The sequence below is a fragment of the Garra rufa genome, chromosome 9, assembly GCF_049309525.1.
Source record: "Garra rufa chromosome 9, GarRuf1.0, whole genome shotgun sequence".
Lineage (NCBI taxonomy): Eukaryota > Metazoa > Chordata > Actinopteri > Cypriniformes > Cyprinidae > Garra > Garra rufa.
The window spans coordinates 45,964,388-45,975,083 of record NC_133369.1 but is presented as its reverse complement, the minus strand read 5'-3'; the positions used below and the strand labels follow the sequence as shown (position 1 = coordinate 45,975,083).

At 38.1% G+C, this 10,696-nt stretch overlaps 1 protein-coding gene across 1 annotated transcript in view; it reads right to left on the bottom strand.

The window, feature by feature from the left end:
- Positions 1–9,511, bottom strand: part of tgfb2 (transforming growth factor, beta 2) — a 47,121-nt gene extending 37,610 nt beyond the window's left edge. The window contains exon 1 of the mRNA XM_073846770.1: positions 8,416–9,511. Coding sequence (XP_073702871.1) covers positions 8,416–8,761 — 346 coding nt within the window. The 5' untranslated portion in view covers positions 8,762–9,511. The remainder of the gene's footprint in view (positions 1–8,415) is intronic.
- Between the last annotated feature and the right edge of the window lie 1,185 nt (positions 9,512–10,696).

Sequence of the window (10,696 nt, the reverse complement as noted above, 5' to 3'; positions counted from 1 at the left end):
ATATATATATATATATATATATATATATATATTTACTAAGCGCCTCTGAAAAAAACTCATTGCATCTGCCTGTTACCGTTTTTCCAGAGTGATACATTTTTTATTCTTAGAAGTTGCATAAACTCAGCCAATCAGATTAGAGCTTGCCAGAACGAGAAAGTGCTTTCCAGTTTTATGTGCAACAAACATCTGTGGGTATCAAAGCTAGTGGACGACATGCTCTGATTGGCTGGCTATATACTCTCAGAAGTACAAAAGATAAAAAAGTACATATTTGCACCTTATTTACCCCTAAATGGTACAAATGAGTATATTAAGGGTTCATACTTTTACCAAAAGTGTACATATTAGTATCTAAAGTGTACATATTAGCACCTTTAAAAAGGGTACTGCCCAAGTTACAGCTTTTGTACTTTTTTGCTAACTTTCTTTTTTCAGTGTATATACAAATCTTCTCCCCGCAGGTTGTTCCTGATCCTGATTTCTTGCCATCTTTATCACTCAAACACATGCCGCAGAGGAGCTGACGTGAGTGGCTGTGACAGGCCATAGAGGTTTGAGTGCCCGCCCTTGGCCCACACACTCTGGTGTGTTGGGTTGTTTTTGGGATGGCCTGTCCGCACGCCTGTGTTTATTTACAGAGGGAGAGGCGCTGGGAGATCTTTCAGAGTCACTAAACATAATCCGTCATGCACACGCACCGGCCTCTTCTGGAACATACACAAATGCTGACACACTTCTTACACCCATGCACTCCAAACACACTCGAGAACAACTTCAACTTTCTAAACAAGCATTGCTGTGTGCGCACAGCATTTGGAAACAGAAAAACAAGTGCAATAGTCAGTTCAAAGACAGTTCAAGATAGTTTAAAGTACACATTTCTAAAATACTGTAAGTGATACTTGATGTTTAGACACTATTTTCACATTTTCTCATCTATCTATGATTCATTTGCTATTGACTCGCGAGCGTGTTTATACAGTAGGACAGATATTCTCTGGAATATTTTGTTATTTGGGTAAAATTAGCTCAACTCCATTTGCCATATGTAACAAATTAGTTTGTGCACCCTGTAATTTTCTCAGAGATAAAAGAGAAACTTCTGTCTACAACTGTGTTAAAAGGCACAAATTATTTTGCTCTTAAACTAACAAAACGGCTGACCTCAGACGAGCAGAAATAGCAACAAAAGCAATACTGTTGAAGCGGGTTTGAATTTAGGGTGTTTGCAAACCTTTTCATGACTGCGTGTTTGCTTAGAGACAAAACCTCAGTGTCAAAGAGTTTTGGGTAACACTTCATAATAACTTCATCCACGTACATTACGACATTACGTGGCGCTTAACAAATCACTAGTTAATGTACATTCTGATGAAGTAATGATAACCTGATTCATGCATTTTCACAAACATTCCTTCGCTTGGTTGTACAAGAACGACTGATATGTTAAGCATAATGCTTGTTAATGATATATTAGTGAAAATGAGTCTTTGAATCCTTTGCCATTTTCAGCGATTTCACCCACAGGCTCGAATGTAAGCCGACTGGCACCGACTGCAGTCATTCTTCATTTTGAGTAGCATTTATGTTTATGTTAGTATAATGTACAGGAGACAACGTATATTTAACCAGGTATCCTGCTATACATTCACTGAATTTTATCCGGAAAGTGATTAAATAAACACATATCAAACACTGTACAAACTTTTATAATGATTAATGTTCTATAATAAATCATGCAATTTCAACAATTACCACATTGAACAATCATTAAAAGGGTGTAAGAGATCCTATATAGCCAAATACTACAAACTAAAGCAGTGGTCCAGTCAAAGACTGCAAAGCTTAATTTAATAATTAACTCATGACAATTTAGATTAAAGCTATTACTAATAATAGGGAACGTGAATGATATTCATACTATAAGATAGATAAAAGTTGCTCTAACAGTGCATTCATGAGTTGCATGGAGGAGACAACACTATGAAGTATGACAGCCACATACAGCTGAAAAATAAGGCACTGATATCCAGCGCAAACAGAGAGCATACTTCAGCAAGCACTCAAAGCACGTATATACTAAGTCATATGCTCTTGAACAGCATAAACCACACAAAGTCATAAAACGGCTGCAACATAAACCATTTCCTAGAGCCTGGTCCCGGTGCACAGAGGCAGCCTTGTGTTCCTGTGCGTTTAGTCACAAGGGAGCTCTGTACTGGGCTCCAAGAGACCTGCATTTACAAACAGACCGGTGGGGCCACGGTATGTTAGCATTTATGCATGCATGGACATTTAATACCACAGCAAAAACATACGGACCTGTTGAGCTGCATGGGACATTAGGTTTAATGGACGTTCTTGTAGGACGGACAAAATTTGAACGAGTTGGTTTGTTTCTTAAATAACGGGGGAGAATAATCCATATATCAAGAGAGTGGCGGTAAATAACGGGTGCTGTGTATGTTTACTGCTGTAAAGTTCACTGTGTGAATGATGTATGAGCAACATTATAGCTAATAATAAAGCTGTAAACTAGAAAATGGATGCAATTTGGTGCAACTCCTAAATATAAAGATGCAAGTTAGAACCTGAATTCATTTTGGAGTCTGAAACTTTTTACACTCCAATACCTTTACTGTAGTAGTTCCTAAAAAATAAATAAATAAAAACACAGTCTATCAATGCAAGAACTTACTTACTTTTTCCAACACTGATAATAATCAGAAATGTTTCTTGAGTAGCAAATCTTTGATCACAGGAATAAATAGCATTTTAAAATATATTAAAATAGAAAACAGCTTGTAAATTGTAATAATATTTCACAGCATTACTGTTTTTCATGTATTTTTGATTAGATAAATGCAGCCTTGTGTACTTGTGTAGCCTAATGCACTTTTCAAACAGCCAACTAAACAAAAAGATTTCCATTGTCCATTAACATTTCATAAGACACTGAAAATAAAACACAGAACAGTTCCAGGGTTATATCTCTAAAATTTGAAATAAAACAAGAACTGACCTTTGGATTTGGCTCTTATGTTGACAGCTTCATATTTTTCCATTTTAAAACTATATTTCTAATGACTTTCCAACTAATTCACGCTTTTCTGATTATTTTTCTTTTCATTACTAAACTCTGATTCTGTTTCTGTTTCTAATTCAACTACCTCCCAAGTGTCTTCTTTTAAAGATCATTACGCCCGCACTCCAAAATGTTTGAGAATGTGCAGATGTGTCAATGTGCAGATTAGCAAATTAAATCTGTTAAAAACAAAAGGCTCCAAAAGGTGGTTTTCGCATTGCAAAAACCATTTTAGGTTTCCTAAAGAGCTTCTCAAGAAACCGAAAGGGTAATTTTTGTCTTAGTGTGACAAACATTTGAATGATCCAAAAAAAAAATTCGTCTAGACTCTTTAAAATAAAGGTTCCAAAATGGGGTTATCGGAGGTATGCCATAAAATAACCATTTTGGGACTTTTTTCTTTTGTCACATAACTAGTAACGAAGAAACACTGAGTTGCTTCATTGAAAGCTTATAGTAAAACTGCATTAAAAACTCACTGTATAGAGTAATATGAGAGATGGACTGAGTGAGTGTGATTACCTGCATCTGATACAGCATTCATTTTTCAGCTCAATCTGATATTCACAATAAAACAGTTTGAATGTCTGCTGAGGAAAGCGATATCTTTGTCACATTATCCTTTCATCTGTTAAGGCTTATTTTTAATGACAGTGCTGCTCAGTGCATTTGTGGCTGCGTCTCACAAGGTGTTGTTAAAAGTAAAAAAAAAATAACTTCCTTGTTTACAACTGTGTTTCAGTATAAAAGTCTTTACCCCTGTCGCACTCATAAAAACATGTATTTTGTCACTATATATTGGCGAGCAAATGAAATCACCATCACTAACACACATACTGTTTTCCAATACTAAATACTATTTCTGAATACTACTACTATTATTTATGTAAAATATTATTTATTTAATAATATTTAATAAACAACAACAGCCATTATAAAAGTTTCAACGGATTTTAGTCAAAAGTACAAAGGCAGTGCTCTCATATACAACATTAAATTTACATCAAATATAACGTTATGAGATTTTGCCCTCAGCCAAACGGTTTGCTCTGGAACAAATAATAGATTAATGAGACCCAAGACTGCCTGCTAGAGTTGCCCAAAACTAATTACATCTCATGTTCAACCACTATGGAGACAGCAGGATCAGTGGTAAATTCTAGAAGAACTGGCCAAGTGAGGCTGTTCTCGGCGGGTTCATGATCACTGAACAGCCACTGAAGCTCTGGAGCTCACATCTCCGAGAACGTTGAATCAAATTTTCAAATAGACATTATCTTTATTAACAAACCACATATTTGAAGTCTAAACAAGTACATTATCGCCTAAAAACTCTATTCCTTGACACAAAAACAGTATTATTTATAAAATTAAAGTGGATTTAGGCGTCAATACCACAAACGGAGTGATACAAATGATGAAACAGTTGGAGTTCCGATATCACTAGAATATCGCACTCCTCTAAGCCAACCAGATTCTAAGACAATAAAGAATCTTTGTAAGAGTGTACAAGGAACAATCAACTGCACTTATATTGTTCCATGGATGTTTAAAATACGTTATGAAACCATAGATGCCATTAAAAAAAACTTTTATTTTTAAGAGTGTTGCATTTTATTCTAGAGCTTTAAAGAAAACCAGAAAAAAAAAACATTATGCCTTAACAAGAACTTTTAAACTCCTTGATCTGCTGAAGCCAGGAGCCACGGAAGCACCTTTATTTTTAAGAGCACATGAGATTGGTTGGAGGTGGGGGTGCAGGGAGAACCTCTCCAGTGACTCCAGCTCCACACCCCAGCAACAGTGGGTCTCAGGGTGGAATTTTCCATGGAGCATGTGGCACGGTGCGGAGTATACGCACACTGCTCTCTAGTTTAAATAGTGCTGTGTGGGCTCTGCCAGCACTCTGTCTCTGCATGAGCCCCACTCTGTATCTCTCTTTCTCTCTCGCGCATTTTTGTGTGGCGTCCAGTGCCGCTGTGCCCTGCAGTGCTGCCTGCGAGCGCTTCCTGGCGCCCAACCAAATAAGGCCGATAGCCTGTGAGCGTATTAGCCAACACATTATTCAGAAACAGGACACCTCATTCAAAGTTCACTTCCAGGAAAAAGTTAAGTACGTCCTATATGGTTATTATCTAGTCTTCTGTCTTTTCTATTTGCTCATTGTTTCTGTGCCACACGTTGGCTCCGTTCCAAAATCTGCAGCGTCTACATAGGCAGCTGCCTTCTAAGGATTCTATCTGAAATGGAATCTCATAACTGACCGATTTGGAACGCTCTACACAGGCTCTAAATAGCACTCCTCACAGGAAGTGCACGGGATACTTGACTCACAATGGATTTCAGAAGAGGCTGGTATTAGCGTGTGCGCTAAGCTAATGCCATAAACCCAAAATAAAATTCACGGCACACAAATCTTTGGTAAGAATGTCCATTTTTAATAAGATTCAACTATTCTTTTTATTACTGAATGAATGTTTGTTTGGGGGCGCACTTGGGGTTTCATTTTATCCTCGTCTTAACCACTAGGTGGCACAAAAACTCACCGCAGCACTTTTCTTAGAAATTTGGAAATTTGGCTGGAAATCTTTAATGCAATCATAGGCAATTTGATCTATTATTGTTATGAGAATCTATAAATGAGAATCTACAAACTTGCAGAATTTATTTTGAGACAAATATCAGATGTTCAGTTTTGTTCGAGGTAATTAAATCAGCTTTTCAATAACTGAAAGCATGTTAAAGTATGGTATTTGGGGGCAAAAAGCAGCTCTGCTGTTGGGCTAAAGGCGCAATAATTGATGTGATAATTAAAAGATGGTTGATTTTTCCAATTGTTGACATGACATGGTTAGATTTAGATTCGTTAATATTATTTATTACGTTAAACGGCCACCTCACAGATAACCCCCATATTTATTATAAAATCATCATACTTAAAAATATTATATTAATCATATGTAATAAAATATTTATATTTACTCCTGCAAAGTCATATTAAATTACTATGGGATCTCCTTCAAAGCTTTCAGAAACTTTACTTTTTTAAAATGAATGATTCATTAAATGCAATAATTTAATTACTTTAATTATTTTAATGAGTTTTAATATACAGGTTTATTGAACAAAAAATATTTTTTTTTTCTATTTATTAAAATAAACAAATTCTACTAAAGTTATTGTTTTTGATTAGGTATTAATGCAATAAATAAATAAATATTGGTGAGTCTTATATCACAAACGTGTTAAACAAAACAAACCACTTTTATGATTTTTTATTCCACCAAATGTGTTGCTCTATCAGTGTTCAATAAAAAACTTCTTTTTTTTTCTTTAGTCATACAGTATGGGAGTAGTGAAAAGCACATTGTCCCTAATGTGTGCCTTTAGCCCTGTGTGTACCCTAATCAACATTTCTGTTTCGCTTCGCTTGAGCTGGTTGCAATGCCTTCTGGGATTTCAACATCCATTAGGGATACATGTGATACTGCTTTAAACCTGTCGCACACCGCATCGCAGACAACTAACAGGTATCACAATCTGGACGGGTCATTCTGTACTCGCACGCTCAAGTTAAAGGCAGTCGTCCAAGACAGTGAATCTAATCACCATACAGGCAAAAGTTCACTTCAACAATGAACAAAGTGGCTTCAATGCATCTGGTGTATAAAAAAACAGCACAAACAGTTGAATTGGATTAGAAAGGGTGATGCATATATACGATTACCTATAGCATATACTTTATCCAGGGGAGTGTGCCTACAATACCTTTAAATGCTAACTATGTAGGCAGCTCATTAGGTTTTGGAACGGAGCCATCGTGATCTAACCCACAATCTGAAAGTTCAATTTTAAAATAATCAGTGGCGTTTCTCCGAACGTTGACACAGGATTATTTATATCCCGTAAATGCTTGCTGACTGGGGCTGGCGCTGTGCCAACTCTATTCATATTTGGAGTATTTATACAGCGGGCAGAGCCAAGAATAACATTTAATGCAAAATATACCTCGGGGCATAAAAGATCTCCTAATTTGTTTTTCTTTCAAGCTGTATACTCACATTTGATCTGGGAACTGAAAACGATTACATAATTAATGGCACAATAAGGACATTTAAAAGCACTTATTTGCTTATACAGGCCTGATTTTTGGGACACAGTGGGGTAGTATTTAGGTACACTGAGAAGCATTATTCAAAAGTGGTGTGTGTGTGAGAGAGAGAGAGAGAGAGAGAGAGAGAGAGAGAGCAAGAGAGAGACAGAGAGTAATGGAGGGAAAGAATGAGAGTAGCATTCTAGAACCAAAAGCACTGTAATGCTGACCTGCTTGGTTGCTAAAAGAGAACATGAAATATTCTTTCAAATGAATTGCCCAGCAAATTTGCATAAATGCTGTAAAGACGCTGCAGACAGCTGCACAAATATTGATCAGGGGAGACCACACCATAGCCTATGATGTGGCGACTGTGGATTAGTGGTTGAATCTGTTCTGTAACTGAATCTTTGGATTCGAACCCCTCAGAGGAGTGACGCACTGCCAGGGAGCTCTTGAAAAAGAGCCTAACCTCAGGTTACTCCAGAGGGACTGAACCTCTAATATGTGTATTAATGACAAAGTAGCAATTTAGAATGTAGTCAAGAATAATCTGGCAATAGCGTTTTTGTTCTTGGAGAGCAAAATAAAACCATGCCACCTCTCATTTGACATGAGGTTCATATTAGACAACAACTGGATAACGACTTCTCCAGGCTACAACCATCGAACCTTATTTTTTTAATATAAATTACAAATGACAAAAGAAATTACACAAAACACAAAACAAAAGGTATCCTTGGACTATGCGAATGACCTGCAGAGCATAACCAGCATACTTTTTAATTCTTAGGACACAGGATTGAATTATCATGTAGATGGTTCTTTTATTGAAACTGACTTAAACAGTGGCATTAACTGCAAAAGGGCATGTAGATCTGGTGCACCGTGACAGTCAGAACCGTGCCACAATATCTTTGGACATGCGAGCCACACTGTTAAATTATTGTGGTAACTGCCAATTTTGGTCAATGTGGTGCCAGTTTTATATTTGGAAAGCTCTATATGCACACATATTACATGCATGCATTATAAAATATCAAAATGATGCTAAAAATCATGATGGTACTTTATTGGGTAAAAGGTGCCTTGAGAGGATCAACACGTTTGTGAAGTGTTGCTTGTTATGAATAACAATGTTTGTATGTATGCCCATTAAACCACTGAGGTTCGAACCTACAAGCTTTCTTAAATTATTACCCAATCCCACCCCAAACAGGGTTGAAACACTCACTCTCGGCAGGGTAGAAGGGCTGCATGTCTATCTTGTGCACTTCTTTGGCGTAGTACTCCTCCTCGCTGCGCTGTCTCTCGCAGGTGGCCGCTCGCTCGTTGGCTTTCTCTTGCAGCAGGTCCCGTGTGCTGTTATAGATGGCGATGATGTCCCGGGACACCTCCTCGGGCTCTGGGTAGATCTCGGGAGGACTGCTCAGTTTGAGTTTACTGAGGATCTGACCGCGGATGGCCTCGATCCGCTTCTTTTTGAACTGCTCCATGTCCAGAGTGCTGCATGTGGATAAACTGACGGCCACCGTGGCTAAATCCAAGGTCAGAAGGAGGCTCAAGACGTACAAGTTCATTTTGTGCTTATGTTTTTTGTAGCTGAAGCGAGTTTGAAAATGCTAATTAGTGGATTAAGTTACGCAGAAGGCCAATCATTTCAACTCGATGGCAAAGCCAAATTTCAGTTTTGCGCGTTCGCGCACTATTATCAATGGCAAGCGTCTCTGGTTATTGTACCTGCAAATCCATCCGAGGTGCCAACGCGAAATGGTCTGTCAGATCCGTTATATGCGGGAGAGAAACTAAGATCTTCATTCCAAATCAGTTTAAAGTAAGTGCACAGAATCACGGGGCACTAAAACAGCCATTGATTTGGCCATCAAAAGTTTCTGCTTCGCAAAGCTCTGTTGATGCGGTTGTTTTGGACAGACGCGTCGCCTGCGGGCTTTTTGCGCGCACCTCCACCGCATCAGAGCGCCGCGAACTCTCTCCAAAGCGCCGCACGATCACGCCTCCACTGTATGAGAAGATGTGGAGGTCCAGAAAAAAAGCCTTTGCTCACTCCGCAAGGCGCATCGCCTCTCCTCCTCTCCGCGTTTGGCACCAGCAGATGCTGAAGAAAATAAAGCTGTGCCTGTCTCACGCGTCCTAAAGTTGCCTGACAGAAAAGAAGAGTACGGAGTGATGGGATAAACTACTGTAAGAGCAGGCAAAAGCGATTTCCTTTTCAGTTTACGCACTCCTCTGTTCCTTCTGGTGGAAAACAACGGTCCCTGTGCCAGCACACACATGCACATCTGAAGGCAGCCGGTTGGAGAGAGAGATTTATATAGGACTGACTTCACCACGTGGTTGTGGTCATCACGGTGAGTCCGAGGGATTCGTCAGCGCGCGGGTTTACCAAGCACTTCAGTGTAAATATCTCAGCGTGTCGTTTCTCTTCAGCACTGCGGCCAGGTCCTAACGCCCACTGGGTACTTCCAGTCTGGCACGACCGCACTGGGGGCCTGGCTTCGCTAATTTGAACCTCCCCAAAAGAAAATCCAAAAGTAAACCACAAAACTTGCAAGAAAAAGGCCAGTACAGGCCAGTTCACCTGCGCTAAAGCGCAGCTGACACCAAACATGCTGTCAGTATTTATCACTTTATTATAACAAGTATCATAAAAGGTGTTTTGTTTAAAAAGCCTTTCAGATATCTGACCTTGGGGATGAAATGGAAATACAATACACAAACAACATTAAGGATTAAAACTAACTGGGTCATTTGAAAGTTTGTAATGACAGTTTGTAATTTCGTAAGATTATAAACATTATACTCAGCAAATGTGACCACAAAACTAGTCATAAGTAGCACGGGTATATTTGCAGCAATAGCCAACAACACATTAGGATATATGGGTCAAAATGATACATTTTTCTTTTATGCCAAAAATCATTAGGATATTAAGTAAACATCATGTTCCATGAAGATGTTTAGAAAATGTCCTAATGTATATACATCAAATCCCAACTTTTGATTAGTAATATGCATTGCTAAAAACTTCATTTGGACAACTTTAAAAGTGATTTTCTCAATATTTAGATTTTTTTTTTTTTTTTGCACCCTCAGATACTAGATTTTCAAGTAGTTGTGTCTCTGTCAAATATTGTCCTATCCTAACAAACCATACATCAATGGAAGATTATTTATTCAGCTTTCAGATGATCTATAAATCTCAGTTTCAAAATATGGACTGGTTTTGTCGTCCAGGGTCACATATAACATGTTTAAGCTTTAATTAGTTACGCTGCAGCAAAATTAAGTAAACGCCTTCAGAAACAAGCTTTACAAGCTTTATTTTCAAAACCGAATGTTCATCCACTTATCAGTTGCTTCAGTACAAAATCATGGTATCAGGACTGACATTTTACCATCATCTCCTAAAATTACTAAAAAAATGTATCATGTAGGATATCCATCATTAGGCAAGCAGTATTAAAGCTTCAGACTTTCTGTATTACTCTGCAGTG